We start from the raw sequence: 20998 nt of genomic DNA, 5'->3' as shown, positions 1-20998 counted from the left end.
ACCACTAAGCCATTCAGGGAAGCTCTGCCCTCAAGTCGAAGCTCAGTAATACCTGACATGCCACCAGGGGTTAGAAACTGCTGTGGTGGTTGGGTGACCAAGAGGGGATATGCTCAGGGGAGGCGATGACCTTCCCTCAGAGGCCCCCCGGGGTTGATCATGGGACAGGCTGGACCACCTTGAACACCCCTCCCTCCACCAGGTAGAGAACACCTTTGTGGGTTAGGACTCATGGTGAGGTCTGGTTGGCTGAGTCATACCCACCCTCCCATGTCAGAAAAGTCCCTCTCTACAGGGTCGGCGTTGGACACTCCCCTCAGAAGCCGTTCCCTGGACCCCTTCTCAGCACTTGACCTGCCTAGGATGGCACCGCCCAGCAGGCAGAGAGAAGGCTTTGAGGCAGCCTCGGTCCAGGGACCACAGGGGGCAGGGTGGGGTGGGGACTGGGAGACTGTCTATGCTCTGCAAATGTTCCCACCACAGCCTCTAGAAGCTGGAGCCCCTTTAACCTCACCAAGAGCCAAAGCTTCCGGGTGGGCCCATCACCACCAAATTTACCACCACAAAGAGGCCACGTCCTAGCACGGCCTTCCGTGATCTCAAGGCAGCCAGGGAGATGCCTGACCCTCAGTCCCAACAACAGGACAGTGATCCTTTCTATGTGCTGGAGCAGCGAACACCCCTCTGCCACCCGCCCCAAACCTGCTCTGGGACTCTTGCCTCACTTGTAGATGAAGGGGCAGGGCTAAAGCTCTGCTGAGGCCCCTCAACGCCCACCCTCTGTTGAGGGAGTTCCGCTGCTTGTTGCCACCCCCTCAGATGAGGAGAAGACAGTGGGCACAAGGACCAAGGAAACTGGGTTGGGGGAAAAGACGTGGTAACTGGAGGTCAAGGGCAGGAAATCCAAATATATAGAAAATGTGCAGGACATTTAAAAATATTCAGTTTCCAAATGTCCCATAGGGGTCAGCTGACATCAGCAACAGAGGTGAGCAGATAGATGCATGAACGGATTTTATTGGTGTCACAGGCGCGACGCCGTGCCTGGCGTTTACCAGGGCATGAGAGTGAGCAGGACGTCTTCTCTCACGGTGTCTTCGCTGCAGAAACTGTGTCTGTGGAGAGAAAAGGAAGGCTTTTTCTAAGTGCCGGGGCATCCTTACCTGGCAACTGGACTCATTCAGTGGAGGTAATTGCTGATTTACAATTCAAAAGGCCGAGGGCTGCCCTAGGCTGGCAGCTTTGAACAGTGACTGGAGGGCTGATTGCCTGGGGGCTTCCAGTGGGAATGGCTGGCTGGACTCAGGTCACGACGGGGTGGATGGTCTCTGGACATTCTGGCAGCCAGGACTGTGAGCTCCTTGGAGCAGGGACTGGGCCTCACACAGCTCTCCTTCTCCACAACCCATGCGAACACCCCAAAACCCTGGCACATGGATTTACAGATGGACTCACTCTTGGCTCAGTCACTCAGAGGACCTGATTCAACCTTACAGTAGCTCCAGAAAATACAATTGCTACAGTAGACTGAGCTCCTGCTGGCTGCAAAGGCACAAGCTGTTCACTGTGTGTGCGATGAGAACTTCTCACAACACAAGTATGCGGAGGTGTTGTCACAAGTCCTATACCACAGAAGAGGAAACTGAGGCACAGAAGGCTCTCAGTTAATACGTGGAAGAACCAAGATGCAGATACAGGTCTAGCTGACGTCATGGCCCACATTTTCTATGGTTGGGTCAAAGCTACCGTGACCTTGCCTTTCAAGCCTGGAGTTGGGGGCCTGGCTCTCTGCTGGGGCTCCCCCCTCCTGCCTTCCCAACATGACAGGAAGCTGTTACTTGAGTCTCACCACCGGTGTCATTTGTAGAAGAGGGCATAGCTCTCTCCCGTGACTAGTGAGAATTCCATGTTGGTAATACGTCTCATGACAATACATGTAAAAAAGCTCTATAATTAATTTAAAAACAATGCAGATTTAAGTGGTGATGGTTATAGCTCTTCTCAGAAACACGGGCTTCTCTCAGGCCTAACCACCTATGAACTCTGCAGCTTCATCTCTTTCCTCACTTTCACTGGCCCCTCCCCATTTTCCTCTGTATTTCATTTGTCTTTTTGGGAAGCCCTAACCCTAACCCTAACCTAATCATCTTCCGGTTAGCTTAGGTTAGGTTCAGTTCAGTTCAGTTCAGTCGCTCAGTCGTGCCCGACTCTTTGCGACCCCATGAATCGCAGCACGCCAGGCCTCCCTGTCCATCACCAACTCCCGGAGTTCACCCAAACTCATGTCCATCGAGTTGGTGATGCCATCCAGCCATCTCATCCTCTGTTGTCCCCTTCTCCTCCTGCCCCCAATCCCTCCCAGCATCAGTCTTTTCCAATGAGTCAACTCTTCGCATGAGGTGGCCAAAGTACTGGGGTTCAGCTTTAGCATCATTCCTTCCAAAGAACATCCCAGGGCTGATCTCCTTTAGAATGGACTGGTTGGATCTCCTTGCATTCCAAGGGACTCTCAAGAGTCTTCTCCAACACCACAGTTCAAAAGCATCAATTCTTCAGCAGTCAGCTTTCTTCACAGTCCAACTCTCACATCCATACATGACCACAGGAAAAGCCATAGCCTTGACTAGACGGACCTTTGTTGGCAAAGTAATATCTCTGCTTTTCAATATGCTATCTAGGTTGATCATAACTTTCCTTCCAAGGAGTAAGTGTCTTTTAATTTCATGGCTGCAGTCACCATCTGCAGTGATTTTGGAGCCCAAAAAAATAAAGTCTGACACTGTTTCTACTGTTTCCCCATCTATTTCCCATGAAGTGATTGGACCGGATGCCATGATTTTAGTTTTCTGAATGTTGAGCTATAAGCCAACTTTTTCACTCTCTTCTTTCACTTTCATCAAGAGGCTTTTTAGTTCCTCTTCACTTTCTGCCATAAGGGTGGTGTCATCTGCATATCTGAGGTTATTGATATTTCTCCCAGCAATCTTGATTCCAGCTTGTACTTCCTCCAGCCCTGCGTTTCTCATGATGTACTCTGCATATAAGTTAAATAAGCAGGGTGACAGTATACAGCCTTGACATACTCCTTTTCCTATTTGGAACCAGTCTGTTGTTCCATGTCCAGTTCTAACTATTGCTTCCTGACCTGTATATAGGTTTCTCAAGAGGCAGGTCAGGTGGTCTGGTATTCCCATCTCTTTCAGAATATTCCACAGTTTATTGTGATCCACACAGTCAAAGGCTTTGGCATAGTCAATAAAGCAGAAATAGATGTTTTTCTGGAACTCTCTTGCTTTTTCGATGATCCAGCAGATGTTGGCAATTTGATCTCTGGTTTCTCTGCCTTTTCTAAAACCAGCTTGAACATCAGGAAGTTCACGGTTCATGTATTGCTGAAGCCTGGCTTGGAGAATTTTGAGCATTACTTTACTACCGTGTGAGATGAGTGCAATTGTGTGGTAGTTTGAGTATTCTTTGGCATTGCCTTTCTTTGGGATTGGAATGAAAACGGACCTTTTCCAGTCCTGTGGCCACTGCTGAGTTTTCCAAATTCGCTGGCCTATTAAGTGCAGCACTTTCACAGCATCATCTTTCAGGATTTGGAATAGTTCATCTGGAATTCCATCACCTCCACTAGCTTTGTTCGTAGTGATGCTTTCTAAGGCCCACTTGACTTCACATTCCAGGATGTCTGGCTCTAGGTGAGTGATCACACCATCGTGATTATCTGGGTCGTGAAGATCTTTTTTGTACAGTTCTTCTGTGTTTTCTTGCCACCTCTTCTTAACATCTTCTGCTTCTGTTAGGTCCATACCATTTCTGTCCTTTATCAAGCCCATCTTTGCATGAAATGTTCCCTTGGTATCTCTAATTTTCTTGAAGAGATCTCTAGTCTTTCCCATTCTGTTGTTTTCCTCTATTTCTTTGCATTGATCACTAAGGATGGCTTTCTTATCTCTCCTTGCTATTCTTTGGAAGTCTGCATTCAGATGCTTATATCTTTCCTTTTCTCCTTTGCTTTTCGCTTCTCTTCTCTTCACAGCTATTTGTAAGCCCTCCCCAGACAGCCATTTTGCTTTTTTGCATTTCTTTTCCATGGGGATGGTCTTGATCCCTGTCTCCTGTACAATGTCACGAATCTCCGTCCATAGTTCATCAGGCACTCTGTCTATGAGATCTAGTCCCTTAAATCTATTTCTCACTTCCACTGTAAAATCATAAGGGATTTGATTTAGGCCATACCTGAATGGTCTAGTGGTTTTCCCTACTTTCTTCAATTTAAGTCTGAATGTGGCAATAAGGAGTTCATGATCTGAGCTAACCTAATCATCTTCTGGTCCTCTGCAGGGGAGGTCTGCCCTCAGCAGCCTGGCCTCCCCGTGCCCCTCTCATCCTCCGGGACCCTCTGCCTGCCTTCCCAGCCACTCTGTTTGGGCCCCTCATGGGAAGTTCTTATTGTGTAATTTGACCTTTTGCATGAATTATAAGTCTAATTTGCCAACAGCTACATTGTTAAGCCCTCCAGAGCATCCTCCCCTCTATCTTTGCATCCCCTTCCTGTACTCCTGGCATTCCTGGCACTTAAGTCAGAGAGGAAGGCAGGGAGGAGGCCAGTGTTGGGGGGAGAGAGAAATAAAGGGGAGAAAGCTACATTTTTTTTTTTTGACACCATGTCACTGGAGGGAATTCCTGTCAGCAGATTCCTTGGTAGGACTTGAAACCACAGTAACTTCCACATATTAACTAAAAATAATCTGAGGGATATCTGAGAGGAGGTTGGACCAAAGTCTTACTTTTCTTTGGTCTCCCAATTATTATTATTTTTTAAAATTTTACTTATTGGCTGTTTTCCCAACAGCAAAATATTTGAATAAGTTAATGAATTCAGCATTTTCATTCCCCAGACTAGTTGGTGAGGTTCTATCTTCCTATATTTAAAATATCTGATGTCCACCATCCAGCTTTTTTTGGAGATTCCCTCTGGAGTTGGCAGGTGGGGAAGCCCCACACAGGCCTCTGGAGAGCTGAGGTGGCAGCTGATGGACTCAGGGCCTCAGGCATGGCCTCAAGCACATTCTGTTCCCTTTCTAGAAAGTGCAGAAAGACACTGTAGGGTCCATTGCCCTGGCTGGTTCGGTCTTATATTTTTTTTCCTTTCTCAGATCTACCTGTGAGCAAGTCATCTCCTGGGAACGCCTCGCCCTCGCGTTGTAAAGATTCCAATGAGACCACATTCTTCTGACCTGATTTTAACCACATGGTCCCAGGATGCAGGCAATGGTTCTACTTCCTTACAGGGCCTGGGGAACTGGCCTTCAAGCCCCAGTGTTCTCTGGTGGGGCTGGCAGGGGAGGCCTCTGCTGCACCCCCGGCCTGCCCAGTGCTCCCCACCTGCCTCCTCGGTGCTGTGCTCTCTCTGAGAGGACCTTCCTGTTCTGCTGACCACCTGCCTGGGCCAGCCTCTCCATCCTCCCTTCAGAGAGACAGGAGAACTTCACAGAGGTCATCCAGCCTCTGGACAGCTGTGAGTTCTGCCAACCCTGCTGTCCCTCTGCCCAGGGGAGGGACATTCTCTGGGGCCTGAGGTTAGTGACCCCACCAGACCTCCCAAACCTTAGTCAGTGACCAAGATCCCAGGAGCCCCTTTCCGCCAAGCCACACAGAGGTGTCCTCCTGGCTGGACTTGGGGTCCGAGCTATGGTCATTACCCCCATATCCCCCACAGCTGAGACAGTTTGGGACATCATGGGTCAGGATGAATATTCTGCACATATGGACACCTCAGCTCTCTCTTGTCTCATCTCAAATTTTATATCTTTTGCTAAAACTGATTTCTTCTTCTATTGCTCTGAGCTTTCATGGATCGTCCCCTCTTTAACATGTAGCCATCCTCCAACCCATATTTATAACTTTATATCCCTCAGAAATTATTTCTTATTTCTCTTATTTTTCCTCCTCAGTTTTCACTGAAAGTGGAGCTGTATCATCTGTGCTTCCCAAAGAGAGTGCTGAGGACCCTGGCTGAACGTTAGCTGACCTTCCGGGGTGAGTTTCCATGACAAATGTAACTTTTTACAAACATCCTCAGGAGCAAGCCAGCAAAGACACTTACTCTGTCTGCTCCTCTCCCTTCTGTGCGGTGATCTTGGCTGCACCCACTTTGGGGAGGGTTGGGTTTATCACGTTGTTATTCCAAAGAAACTTGACTTTCTCAATTGTTCCAACATCAATATCTGAGTCAAACTCACCGGAAAGGGTGGAGCCTGGTTTGATAATCCCACTTGAAATAGAGAAATAGAAACATTCCCATTCACTGCAATAAGTTCTAATGAACATATAAGTCCCCGCCACTTTTCCCTACTCAAGATTAACTAGATAATTTTTCCAAATTAACTCTCAGATAAAGGTTAGAAAAATGAAAAATGCAGTTACAATGCCATCAGTCTCAAGCTACTATTTATTTTACTTTTGGCCATGCTACATGGCATGTGGGATCTTAGTTTCCCAACCAGGGATCAAATCTGTGCCCCCTGCACTGGAGGCTAGGAGTCTTAACCACTGGGCTATCAGGGAAGTTCCTCAAACTACTATTTAAATATTATTTCTTCAAATGTAAGTTCATTTATCTTCAAAACTTCATTATAGAAAACCTTGTAATTCTTTCATATTTTTCTGGTCGAATTATTTGTGTAATAACAAGTTATCCACTTATTTTAATACAAAACACATGTGTGACTAGGCTAGTCAGAAAACATGATATCTGGGATAACATTAGATTTAATCTTAAAAAATCTTATCTATTGAGAAAGAAAGAATTAAATGCCTGGATTTATAATAAAGAAAAGAACACTTGTTAGCAGAAATCTGAAATTAACTTCAGTACATAAAGTAAATAATTTAAAAGCCATTCAGAAAAATACGCCAAGCATGTCAGCGCATGCATATGAAAGCCTTGTGTATCACGATGTGAGAGAGGGTGTCAAAAAAGGAAATTTACTTCAAGACATTGTATTGACGAGTGTTTCCCTTATTTCCAAACAAAGCAACTTTGATTTGACCAGTGGCTCTTTTTCCAGACAGTGTTATAGAAACACCATATCTCCAGCCTGCACGGGGTATAGAAAAGAGTTCAGTCTATTCACGCGCAAGACAGTGGACCCACATCTCAGATCCCTGTTCCCCATTCCTTACATGGAGGCATTGAGATAGAAAGTTCCACATGTTAACCTACAACTGGAACTAGGCCCTAAGGAGAAGCACGCGTCTAGCAGTGGCCCCACCCCAGTAAAGGGACCACATGTTGCTGCTTAAATTTAAATCCAAATTAAATAAAATTAAAAAAAAACAAACCCTCACTTCCCTTAGCCACATGGAAAGTGCTGAATTTCTACACATGGTTGATGGCTGCTGCGCTGGACCGCACAGAGCATCGCCACCACGAACTGGAGTTCTGTTGGGCAGCTCCCCTCTAGAAGGACAGCAGTGTGAGTGAAGGCAAAGGAGTGAGGGCTTGTCTCTGCATTTGAAAAGCAACTCGGGGTTCCGTCCTCAGAGTCTCAAGGGCCAAGCCTGTCTTTCCTTTGCCTCTCTGTGGCTTGAGCAGTCTCCAGCACAGAGGTCATCAAGATTTATATCTGAAGAGCTGTCTTGGCCCCCAGGAGCACACACATGTGCATACAAACTGGCACACCTATGACCACACACTCACACACGTACCTAAGCACACACGTGTGTGTGTGCTAAGTCACTTCAGTTGTGTCCGAGTCTCTGAGACTCTATAGACTGTAGCCCACCAGGCTCCTCTGTCCAACGGATCCTCCAGGCAAGAACACTGGAGTGGGTTGCCTTGCCCTCCTCCAGGGGCTTTTCCTGATCCAGGGATTGAATCCACATCTCTTATACCTCCTGCACTGGCAGGCAGGTTCTTTACCACTAGCACCACCTGGAAAATCCCATAAACACACACACACACACAGACACATATACACATGTACACATACACCCACAGACTCATACACACATTCACATTCCCACGCGTGCACACATAGGAATGTAAACACACCCCCCCACACACACCCTTTGCCCAACTTCCACGTGTCCTTCAGGTCCGCAGAGGTGTTTTCTCTGCTCCTTCCTCTGGTCAAGGCTGTGTGCTCTGTCTCCCAATATCCCAGCAGCAATCTGCCAAGCCCAGTGCACTTGGAGCTGCTTGCTCACTTTCCATCTTCTCTGCTGCATTATAAATTCCATACTAGAGTGTTTACATCCTCCCTGCACCCCCTATGTCTAGCACAGTCTGTGATCCATAAATAAATGTTAGTTGAGGAATGAATATATGGCTTTTGAATGTTTAATTTGTTGTTTTAAAATATGGGCATGTATTTCATGCATCACCACATCTGAAGAAGGATTGATTCATCAATGTCTTTTTAAATAAATATGTATACAGTGATGGAAATATTCCCTGTCTTGATTGTGGAGATGGCTACATGACTATTCATTTATCAAAACCCACAGAACCAGCTATACACCACAAAGGCTGACTTTTGCTATACATAAATTATATCTCATTAAACCTGACTTAAAGTACTATATAAGACTTGTATTATATTTATGTATTTGTATATACACAGTCTCTCTCTCTTTTTTATTTACAGTGCAACATCTTAAGGAACTTTCATAGGGCAGGTTGGCACAAAGTGGCTGAAACATGTCCATATCTACCCTTTGTCTGAGCTCATTCAGCTGAATTTGGAGAGAAATTACCCCTTTTCTGATCCCTATTCACCCTCCACCAAACAGTCACCCCTCCCCCACACCCATGATCAAGAGGGACACGTGGACAGAAGGCTGGAAATGGAGAGATTGGAGTTGGGCTTCTAAGTGGGCTGGACAGGCAAAGAGTTGGTATCAAATAAATTTTGAATGAATCGGAAAACAGATGTGGATAAGACAGTTTTTATGATGAAAAGAACAAAAGACTGTGGAGTGGCAAAAATTCAAAGAAGATGGCCACAGAAACATGTAAATCGCTGTTAGCCCATTAGCCATGCAAAAATTCAAAGAAGATGGCCACAGAAACACGTAAATCGCTGTTAGCCCATTAGCCATGCTATTTGCATGAGCTCATTTTATGTAGAAATAAACTGGAAGTAAAGCAGACTCTTTCTAAATTCTCAGTGAGTCTTAAATGGGATGTGTCCTTTTACTAAGATAAAATGTACCCACAAATATTTCATGTTATTTATGTTTATATTTATTAGCATTTATTTATTATTTATTAGTATTCATATTTACATAAAACAGAAACCAAACCTTTACCAGGGCAGGAAAGTCACAACACAACTTACGAGTAAATTTGCTGGAATCTCCTGTGTTCACATGAACTTCTGCTGCTCCTCACGTGTCTTGCCAGCAAATCTGCCAGCAGATTGTCCCATCTGTGGGACACCCTTCATCTGGACAGGGGAAGCACTTGTTCTAATGAGAAAGATGGACCTGGCTGTAAGGTATGTTTGTCTTGCTATGATCCAGCCATCTTACGGGCAATGTTCTATAGTCTGAGTTTCCTCTTTTATAACTGGAAAGAGAGTGGAGTAGATGGTCTCTAAACTACCTTCATCTAGGGTGTGGTACCCAAACCTGAGGCACATCACGTTAGAACTACTTCAGGAGGTTCAGAAAATATTGATGCCTAGACCCCAGGTTAGATAAAATATGGCTTTCATCAAGCGGTATGCTGGTGAATGATTAATAGGCAACACTGGAACAAAAAGTCTTTTGTAATGTCTACCAATTTCCATGCTATAAATACTGACTGTGGCCAGTTTCAGGCTACCAACATGATGTCACTGAATGGGGAGCTGGGGAGAGATGGTCACACCAGGCTCCAGGGTATCATTTCTTCTGTCTCTCTTGTTGCCAGCTGCATGAGACACAACCCTCCACCCCTAGCCCCCAGCCTGGCACCCAACTTTCCTTCTCTCTGGTGTGTATATTGTTCTCTCACACATTCTACTTTTGTTCTGCTTTAGTCAGAAATCTGCACTCCTTCTCCTTCTAAAATCTATGATTTTCCAAGCAAGATTCAAACTTTGCCTCCAGCAGGAAGCCTTCCTAGATCACTGAATTGATTGCTCTACTCTCTGATTTCCCAGAATCTTCCTCTCCCATATGACTCTTCTAGAATTGTAGCTACCTCCTGCTTAAAGGTTTTTTCCCCTCCACTCCACGGAGGGGTTCACTCCACATGAACTCTGACATGCAGTGCCAAAAAAAATTAGGGATGATCAGAAACTGGTGACAGAGAAGGCAATGGCACCCCACTCCAGTACTCTTGCCTGGAAAATCCCATGGACAGAGGAGCCTGGTAGCCTGCGGTCCATGGGGTCGTGAAGAGTCAGACACGACTGAGCGACTTCACTTTCACTTTTCACTTTCATGCATTGGAGAAGGAAATGGCAACCCACTCCAGTGTTCTTTCCTGGAGAATCCCAGGGATGGGGGAGCCTGGTGGGCTGCCGTCTAAGAGGTCGCACAGAGTCAGACACGACTGAAGCGACTTAGCAACAGCAGCAGAAACTGGTGAAGAGTACTGCAGACCCCAACACAGCAAGACCACAGCACCACCGTGGGACTCAAGGTGGGATAACATCTTACAGACTCAAAGTCCCTGTAGCAAGCACAGGGGTATCCGGTGAATCCATTGGGATTGAGGATGCTTTCCGAGTAGTACTTATAGCTTCTCAAGTGATTGCAAGCCACGAAGTCCCAGGTTCCTGGGGAAGTAAAGGAGGAAGTCTGCACAGGTGGCCGGGGTCCTGTGACAACTTCTCTGCCTTTCCCTCCAAGTGGGACGGGACTATATATTCAGAAATTTAAGATAAGTCCAAAATCCAGACACAAAATGACAGTTAACATAGAAAGCCTGCTTTCTGATTGCTGGGCAATGTTTTGAACTCTTCATGTGTATTGTCCCTATAACCCTCACCTTTCTTCAGGTGTTTCCCTAGTGGCCCAGATAGTAAAGAATCTGCCTGCAACACAGGAGACCCACGTTCGATCCCGGGATCAGGAATATCCCCTGGAGAAGGGAATGGCAACCCACTCCAGTATTCTTGCCTGTCCATGGGATTTCCATGGACAAGAGTGGTGGCTCTCATGCAAACAGGGTTTCCCATGGCTAGAGGGGCCTGGTGGGCTACCGTCCACGGGGTCGCAAAGAGTCAGACATGACTGAGCAATTAACACTTTCACTTTTCTTCAAAGATGGGTAACACCCATCCTTAATTACAGAAAGTCATATAGACTCCAGCCTCAGGTTTCAGATTTCAGGTAGGAGCAGTGGAGCTGGGGTTTAAACCCAAGCCTCTCTGGGGCTGGAGCCCAGGCCTCTAACCTCTGTGCTGTCCCGTGTTCCAGGCACCAGGTTGGAGGTTCTTGAGGATACAGTCAGATGTGACATGACCTCCCAGACATGACAAAAGCAGGGCAAGGACATTCTCATGACATAGGCAAATAAAAAGGAAGGCTGAATGGCTTTAGGTGGCTTTATGTGAGCACCCCTTTCACTCTCAGGATGTCTTGCTCCTTCTTAGAAACTTCCTTGGCCCCTAAAAACTCTTGCCAAGTGGTCGCTGTCATAGCACACCTTCAGGACCTGGCCTGAACGTGCTTCGTTGGTACTGATGGAGAGTCTAGGCTACTCTATTCTCTCAAAGCCTCATAAAGCCATGAAAGACACACTTTGGTCCTCAGCCCTAACATTTGTTTTGACGGTGTCCATCCCTGCCAAGTCATTACGCTCACATTCAATAAAAATATTTCATCATTTGTGGGGCCAAATGATGAGTCTGGCTGAAAATTTCACCTATTCATTGTCATTCTGACTTCATCTGATACGAGAGCTATATCTGAATGATGCCCTTAATTCCAGTTGCTGACCATTGATAAAGAACAGACACATTGAGTAGCAAGTCTCTGCTCTGACCTTCATTACCTGTGATTGCTTCTTATTGCTGTCCCAACATAGAAGAGCAGTGACTCTCATGCAAACGGGTTTGCCATGGACACGATTGGGAATATTCCCATTTTATCCATGGAATTGAAGCCAGTTATATAAGCTTGAACCATATCATAAGCAAGAACTGGTAGAAAAATTCTCTTTAAGTCAGGATAGTTACTTTTATGATATTTCCTTCATTAGGTAGTTATCAATTGACTGTTTGAGTTAACAGCTCTAAGAAGTGGTTTTGTAAACCTTTGTTGCTTGTTCACTCCAGGACACCCACAACAATATTTTAAGGAAATAACAACCAGCAGAGCTGAGATATAACAAATGAAACATGGCTGTATTTTTAAGAATAAGATCTAGAAGAAAAAAAAAAAAGATCTAGAAGGGGAGATCTTATTTATATTCTAGAAGGGGAGATCTGTTTTTAAAGAACAGTGTGTTTTCATTGTTAAGCTTTGCTGTGGGAAAGGCACTGATCCCCAGGGAAGTGGTTCCCCTACTCTGCTCAGCCTTTGCCTGCCCAGATGCCATCTAGATCTATGATCTGTGACAGGGCATTCTTCCTGCATCCGGGCATTTCCTCTCCTCCATTTGGGAAGAAGTCAAGGTGATCCACCTGTTGTTTCATTCCAAAGCCTGAAATATTTAGAACAGCGGTGAGCTTTTCCTAATGCAGGTCTCTCCTGCTGAAAACATGATTGCAAAGTGCTTGCAGCTGGAACATTGCAGGGCTCACCCATGAATGGGATCAGGGGAGCTGCATTCCTGTGGATCACATCAACAAAGCCAGCATCGGAGGGGCCGATTGGACCTCTTCAGGAGCACCCTCGAAATTTGCTTCTACAGGGTCCAACCCCGAAAGAGATGGCCAGTTCTGTGCACAATAGGTTTGACTGTAGGTGCCAGCAAGATGGAGGTTGTACAGTTGCCCAGGTTGTGCACTCCCCAACTCGAGGGATACCCTGGAGCTGTGCAGTGCCATGGCCAGGGTATGAAATGTGGAGCCATCAAATCTCTATGATGCTTATTATGTTCTAGTGCCTGGATAGAGAAGGGCAGTGAACAAAGAAATTCAGATTTTGTTTAGGAAAGGATTTATTTTTTTCTACAACAGATTCTCCCACTTCCTTGTATATCTTTCTTCTTCAGCTTTCTCTTTCCCTTTGCAAGTTTGAAGGGAAAAGGGGAGAAGTAGTAAGGTATCCTGATTCAAAACACAGATTCTGGGACTAGGATGCATGCATGTGTGCGTATATGCGAAGTCACTTCAGTAACGTCCAACTCTTTATGACCCTATGGACCATAGCCTGTCAGGCTCCTCTGTCCATGGGATTCTCCAGGCAAGAATAGTGGAGTGGGTTGCCATGCCCTCCTCCAGTGGAATCTTCCTGATGGGGGGATTGGACCCACGTATGTCTCCTGTATTGGCAGGCAAGTTCTTTACCACTATCACCATCTGGGAAGCCCTCTGGGACTAGGATGCCTGGCTCCAAAGCCCTGCTTGGCTATTTCTTGAGCAAGTTGCATGACCTTGGGTGAATCACTGACTTTTTCTATGCCTCAGTTTCCCCATTTATAAAATAGGGGTAATAATTCAGCTAGGATAAGATTAAATGAGATAGGATATGTAGCATTTAGCAAAGTGCCTGGCACATTGTTATGGGTGTGTAAGTAAATATTTAGTATTATTTTTCCCTCACTATATGGTGGCGCTTGTGGCAAAGCCTTCCAGGCTCTTTAGGGTCTCAAAGAGTTGGACACTACTGACTATATCTCCTTCTCGACAGGACTCCTGGATTTAACAGTTGTCTTTGAAGATTTTATCAGAAAAGCTGTAAAGACATGAACATAACTGTCTCTTGAAAATAAATGGTAGGCTTCTTATAAAGGTAGAGATTTGCTTAAGCCATAATAGGAGAACCGGGACTGAGGGTCAGTTCTATCACTGATTAGATGTGTGACCTTGGGCGAGTCATTTGCTTCCCTCAGCCTTTTTCTTTAGTTCTGAGGATTAAATGAGAAAAATGTAAAGCACTTTGCAAAGTATTTGGGATAAGTAGGCACTTAATCTATGCTTACTGTAATAGTTATATTAGCTTCATAATGATTATATTACATTGATGTAATTTGTTGTTATAATTTAAAAGCTTTGCTTGGGTTAAAAGGATGCTTTTGGTATGATGGTGATGGTATTTCTTCTGCCAACGAAGGCAGTGGAATTTTTGTGTTTTCTTCTGCCCTTGATTTCAGAGAAGGGGAAAAAGAATGATGACATGGATCCTTCTTAATTGTGTTTGCTCATGTTCATCTCAGTCTTGCTCTGCATCTTCCTGGGTGCCCAGTCCTGCTAAGAGAACCACACCAACAGAAAACATGGATCTAGAGAGGAGGAATGCGGACAGAGTGGAGGAAGCAGAGGGAAGAAAGCCACTACCTCCCCTGCCACAAAGATAGGCTTCTGAGGAGCTTCCCAAAATGTTCTGTGCAGACTCCAGCCAGCTCTGCCACAGCCAAGGGGACAGACTCCTTGGGGCCATCTCCAAGCTAGGGAGTCTTGTATCATGTCCTGGGGCTACTGGGGACAAAACCTGGGGCCCTGGCCCTCGAGTCCTATCTGTAATCCTGCCTAGGCCTGGAGTTTTTCTCCCTGCCTCTCCTGCCACATGGGCCCCCAGGCTGTGGCCAATGAGGTGGACTTGGGAAGGTGAGTAGCTGTAGTTCGACTGGAGAGGGAAGATTATATTGTCAGGATATTTCTCTGCTGTGGTTTTTGCAAACCTAAAGCCATTACTCCTCTGCTGAAAACCTTCCACTGCCATTAGAATGAAACCCAACTCATTACAAAAGCCTCAGAGCTTTCCTGACTCAACACCTATTTTTCTAGACTCTTTTTCTACCCAAAGTTTTTGTGGAACTTTCAGTTCCTCAAATATGTTGTATTTGGGTCTGCTTTCAACTTCTCTACCTGTTGTCATCCACAGCTTAGCCATCAGCTCTCAACTTAGATGTCTGTTTCTGGGAGACATCCTTAATTACGGCCCCCCTCTCCAGACTAAATTCACTGACCCCCATGTGCTCCTATAAAGCCTTGTAGCTACCCCGGCCTATCCCCACATCAGAACCCTGATCACACCCTATTGTCACTGTAAACTCCCCCAGGGCCTGGACCTCAGTTGTGACACTGTGCTCCTAAATACTGGATGGACAAACAGACAACACAAAGCTCAAAGTGTTCACACCCGCTGGTCTCAGAGATGTTCACCCAAATGTACTTGTTTACTACGTCTACAGATCCACAGCGCCTCGACTCACAGTGAGTTTTAGGAGTCAGACTCTGAGAGAGCTATCAATTATATTTCCTCTTTAAACACAGAACCCTCAGTTGCATCTTTGCACAGAGACCAGCCTTGTCACCTCCTCTGCAGCCCGGCCATCACTCCCCTTGAGCATGGCCAGCATCTGGGCCACCTGGGCACCCACCACACGCACATTGTTGGCGGCCTGAGTGTAAGTGGTCTGGGAGCCTCTCTTCCAGTCCACGCAGATGTAGTTCACCTCCTCCACCTCAAACACGTTCTGGTGTTGGAGAGACTCCAGGGGGTTATCATGGGGCTTAGGAATCCACATCCAACCAGGGCTCAGAAATAGTCCCTGAGAGTTACCCCTGGCCATCTTTCTGTCCTTCCTAGCAGGGGCACTGGGATGAACTTGACTTTGTTAGGAATCCTGTTGCCAACAGGAATTATCCCTCGGGGGGTATGTTACGAGAAAGGCAAATTAGTTTTCTCTCTAGTTTGTAGATTAATTAAAAGCTGACCACTCTGGTTTTCTTTGACCAGATTCAGTAAGGTTGATTCAGTAAGGTGGATAAAACCAGGGCATCATTTAAAGAGCCCTGTTGAGCAAAGAAAAGGTCTCAAGTGCATTCATTCTCTGGAAGCCGGGGTCTAACTGACTTTGTGGATTTGACCACTAGGGGTCCTTTTAGCCTCTTAACAAAGCCTGGGCTTGCTCCACCCCAGGCTACAGGGCACTAAGTAAGTTCTAAGATGGGAGGCAAGGGTCACTGTTTTTAGAGTTAGGATAGCATAGTATTTCACAGAAGAAAGACACACTGCAGATATTTGAAAAATAGAACTGTACTGATTTAAAATATATTGGAGAATTCTGAAAGGGAAACTTCTTCCTGGATGTCACAGGAACTGATATATGCTTAGAAGTTCTGCCAGGGAAGACATAGGACCAGATTGAGTCTAAAATGGTGCTATAAATTAAAAATCCATCAAGAATCTTTTCACATACATGATACTAGTATGTGTGATCACACACACAAATACCAACAGTTGTTTTCTCAGGACCTTTATTTCTAAAGCAGCCCTGAGGAATCTCTTACAAACTTGGAGAATTTAGAGTATAAACTATATCTTACAGTCTACACACTAAGATACTTATTAATGATGGGACAGACTAAGAGTTAAATACATGGTAAAAACTGAGGTCAAATGCAGAATTATTTCACTTTTCAGGGTTTGTGACTTTTCCTGTTGACATTTTAGGTTGGAGTTACTAATGTGTGTGTGGAAGGCAGGCTGTTAGGATAAATTCTTAGGTGTCAGAAAAACATTAAATCAGTGAACACAAGACAAGAAGGCATGGATGGTATATTATGTGTGTGTTTGTGTGCCTTTGCACATGTATGCTTGTGTGTATGTGTACATGTGTGTGTGTGCATGTGTACACATGTGTGTTATTCCATTGTCTGTCCTTCTGACCTAAAGACACTCTACTACAGTGGGTTTTGGCACTTCCTATTCTTCAGTTTAGTGCAAAGGCTTCCCAGGTGATGAAGCAAGAGAGACGGGTTCAATCCCTGAGTAGGGAAGATCCCCTGGAGGAGGAAACGATAACCCACTGCAGTATTCTTGCTTGGGAAATCCCGTGGATGGAGGAGCCTGGCCGGCTACAGTCCATAGGGTCACAAAGAGTCGGACACGAGAATCTGTGAGCAATTAAGCATGCACACATTCTGCTATTTTGGACTCCTGGTCAGCCTTAGCTCCTCGTATCTCAAATAAACAGTCATAGCACATATCTCTGACTCTTAGGGAAGTGGGAAAGAACTGAACAAAAAGAACATAATCCCTCATCTATGGAAATACAAAGTAGCCTCACTGAAACGAAGCAGACAACATTTAGGCATAATCTAATCAGAAATGAGAGGGTGGAAGTGATTGTTCACAGAGCAAATGCCATTGCTTCAGGCTACTGATGCAGTCCAGAAATGTGGAAAGGGCTTTTTATTTTTGTGAAGAGGCGTTTTAATTTCATAGTAAAACCTCAATATGTCAGGGTTTCCTGTTTCCAAGTTCACTAATTGAGATCGCATAAAGGGAGGTGGAGGCATTCATGGAAAGGAAGAGCAGATGCCTGGGGCACAGGCCACAGGCCACAGGGGTTAGAGCCGGGCCCTGCCTTGCACATGTCTACCAGCCAGCCCTCATCTCCCTTGTCTATGAAGCCATGGATGACGAACCGGGTCTTCTTGGCTATTTGGAAATTGGACGCCTCAATCGTTGATGGATCAGAAGCAAGGAGAATCTGTGACAAACACAGAAGGGTTCCATGTTTTTGTAGCCCAGCCACTTTGGCCTGTCTCTTTCTGCCCCATTTCTGCCTGTTCCAATGCCACAGACCAGAATCACATAACCAGCTAGAGGTTCTGACAAAAGGGAACCATTCATTCAAGCCATTTTTTTTTTTTTTTTTTTTTTACCAGCGACCTACTCTGTCCAGGTCTGGCTAGGCCTGGGGGAGCAGCTGGTAGGATGGGGTAGAGGAGGAGGGTACAGGAATAAGGAATTTCTGGTCCCCGTGTAGACACAGCCGCTCACTCCTTTACAATGTTAGAATAGCAGAGGCCTCACTTGAAAGTTGTTTGGGTTCTTGTTGGTGTAGAGCAGGAGGTGGGTGCCAACCTTCTCCGGGCTCCAGGGGAGAATTTTCAAGGGCCTTATTGCAGCCCCAGCCCAGGGCTTGGAGTCAGAGAAGCACCTGATAGAATCATAGCAAACTTCGTTTCCTGGAGAGAAATGATGACTACTCAGAGATTAGCTCCCAAGGCTAGGCTGGTCACTCCCCGGCTTGGGGACAGGCTGAAGACCAGGCAGAGTCTTGCCTCAGCTCCATCTACTGTCTCCTTGCCTGGCCCCCATGCCCATCTTCTGATTAGGGACCTGTCCCACTGAATCCCACAGAGACCTCTCTGCCTCGAACCACCAGCAAAACTTAAAAGTTCTGTGTTCCCTAGAGCCTGTTATATAGAGTGTTGTGAGTCAGAAAAAAAAACAACTAGTATTGTACATTAACACATATACATGGAATCTAGAAAAATTGTACTGGTGAACCTATTTGCAGGGCAGAAACAGAGGCAGACATGGAGAACACACTTGTGGGCACAGAGGGGAAGGAGAGGGGAGGAATTTCGAGAGTAGCACTGAGATATGCGGGCTACCATGTGCAAACTACACAGCAAGGGGAAGCAGCTATACAGCACGGGGAGCTCAGCTTGGCGCTCTGTGATGACCCAGAGGCCAGAGGGAGGGGATATATGTATACTTACAGCTGTTTCACATTGTCGTACAGCGGAAACCAACACAACAATGCAAAGCAATTCCCTTGAATTAAAAAAAAAAATTCTATCTCCAGAGCTTCAGATGTGTTTATTTGACTACTAATATGATAACAGGCAGTGGTCAGTCAATATGTTAACCCAGACAAGGATTTAATGCTTTATCAGGAAAAGTCTGGCCTCGGGCACCCTGGGCATAAAGGTGGGCTGATGATAGATGCCCTGAGGCAGGTCCCCCACAAACTGCCTCCTTTCCCAGGCACTGGGGCAGCCCTGTCCGCCTCTCTGTGGAACCTTGGAGCTGTCTGGAGCTGCTGGAAGCCCAGCCATGGCTGAGGTTTCTCTGGCCAGTGCTGAGATGAGTTTATGTCCTTCCCAAAAGGTAGGTGGGATGTTTCTTACCTTTGGCTGCTCCCAGCAGGAAAAGAGCAATTGTCCAAATACTCACCATCTACAAGAAATTCAGACACTCAGCTTTACCAAGCATGACCAGAGTAATGAGCAAAGACTCAGGAATTCAAGGCTCTTTGCCCTGCCTCCCCACTTCACAGCTTTGGGAAGACTTATCCTGTTGGATGTTCCAGATCTTTCTTCTCCCTGGATCAAGTGCCTGGGCCATTTTCTTATACTCGAACCTTATCACTGGGACACTGCTTCAAAGAAAGAGCAGGTGATGATAGAACATGCTGTGTGCACTTAATATTTCAGTCTGCACAAATACATAAAACAAGATTAAAACAGAGGTCAAATCTTCCCACAAGTCTAGTAAGATGAAGGATGCTTGATTAAAAGGAGGGGAAAGGTCTAACTTTGCACTTATGTACCTGTGCATGTAATTATGTGCCAAGTGGACCTCACTTTCCAATTTTTTAAATTTGATCATCTAGTACTTTACAAGTCCCAAGAAGGACACTGTAGCAAACTCTAACCGTGAATGAACCCATTCTCACTTAGAATGGATGAAAATGCCCTTGCAAGTAGCTGATAGCAAAGGAAAGGCTCTAAGGAAAACTGTCTCTCTCTCGCAGTCTAGTAATACTTGAGCATATGAGCGGTGAAGACAAAGTCAACAGCCCCATAATATCCTCATACAATTCCCCACTAACTAGTGTTCTATTGCTATGGGATGAGCCAACCCAAAACATAAGGGTTTAAAACAAGAGCAATCATATTATCCTGCTATAATTTGGAATAGCTGGGTTCAGGGGCCCATAAAAGCCCATGTCACCAGACCACATAATGTCTGTTGAGTGTCCTCAGACCCTCTGAAGTTTGCACACCTGTTCTATGAGACTACCTTGTGAAGCTATCATGAATCACCCACTTACCCAAGCGTCTGTGAGCAGCTTGGCTGGTTCACACAGCTGAGGCTTTGGTGTCCTAACCACCTCCGAGTTGAATATATCTCACTGTCAAAGTTCACACTGCTCCTGAATAAACAGGACACTGGGGTACAGGCTAGAGGGCCCCCTTCCTGTGAAGGGGACAGAAAGGACTTCCCTTAGGCTAATAAGGAATAGCAGCCAGCAGTTACTGAGGCTTAGTATGTGTGGTCAGAGTACTTTTCATGTACTTTGAAAAGTACATGTACGGAGACTTTAAGTCTCACAACAACCTCATTAGGTAGGTAAACAGATGTGGAAACTGAGGCACCAGCCTTTAATATCACGCTTATAATATCATGCAGACAATGAGTGATAAAATGGGCTTTGAATCCAGAACTATCCAGAATGAAATATGGAGTTGTTGAATATCAGTTATTTTGAGCGAGTTATCAACAAGATTTGTTGAGTGTCAGCTGCCAAGAATAGGGGAAATACTTACATAGAATAAATTGAGATAGAAAATAAATTTCTCCCTACTCCAGACTTGAACCTTCTGGTTGACCTGACTGATGAGGTATTCAAGCTTTGGAAATCTGTTTATGTGATGTAGGAAGGTACTGGAGCACTTGATGAAGACTGTGGAGAAGACAAATGCTGTTCTTTGATGTTACAGCACTAAGGTGGGATGAGATTTATGACAAAGCCCAGGTAAAATAGGTAATTGGGTGATTGTTGCTTTAGTTGTTCAGTCCCCAAGTTACGTCCAACTCTTTGTGGCCCTATTGACTGCAACACGCAAGGCTTCTTTGTCCTCCGCTATCTCCCGGAGTTTGCTCAAATTCATGTTCATTGAGTCGCTGATACTATCTAACCATATCATCCTCTGCTGCCCCCTTCTCCTTTTGCCTCCAATCTTTCCCAGCATCAGGGTCTTTTCCAGTGAGTTGGCTCTTTGCATCAGGTAGCCAAAGTATTGAAGTTTCACCTTCAGCATTGGTTCTTCCAATGAATATTCAGGGTTGATTTCCTTGA

The 20998-nt window shown here is 45.5% G+C and overlaps 1 protein-coding gene across 1 annotated transcript; it reads right to left on the bottom strand.

Annotated features, from left to right (window-relative positions):
- Positions 1 to 1051: 1051 nt before the first annotated feature.
- On the bottom strand, positions 1052 to 19092 carry LOC109579025 (inactive pancreatic lipase-related protein 1-like). Its single transcript, XM_019988501.2, is given in 15 exon segments — positions 1052 to 1115; positions 6113 to 6280; positions 6998 to 7106; positions 9351 to 9383; positions 9386 to 9446; positions 9448 to 9480; positions 10660 to 10778; positions 12530 to 12649; positions 12750 to 12821; positions 12824 to 12871; positions 14631 to 14735; positions 15454 to 15589; positions 17486 to 17611; positions 17938 to 18092; positions 19044 to 19092. Coding segments are annotated over 15 exon segments (1398 nt in total).
- Between the last annotated feature and the right edge of the window lie 1906 nt (positions 19093 to 20998).

The sequence above is a fragment of the Bos indicus genome, chromosome 26, assembly GCF_029378745.1.
Source record: "Bos indicus isolate NIAB-ARS_2022 breed Sahiwal x Tharparkar chromosome 26, NIAB-ARS_B.indTharparkar_mat_pri_1.0, whole genome shotgun sequence".
Lineage (NCBI taxonomy): Eukaryota > Metazoa > Chordata > Mammalia > Artiodactyla > Bovidae > Bos > Bos indicus.
This window is presented reverse-complemented; position numbering and strand designations above follow the sequence as displayed.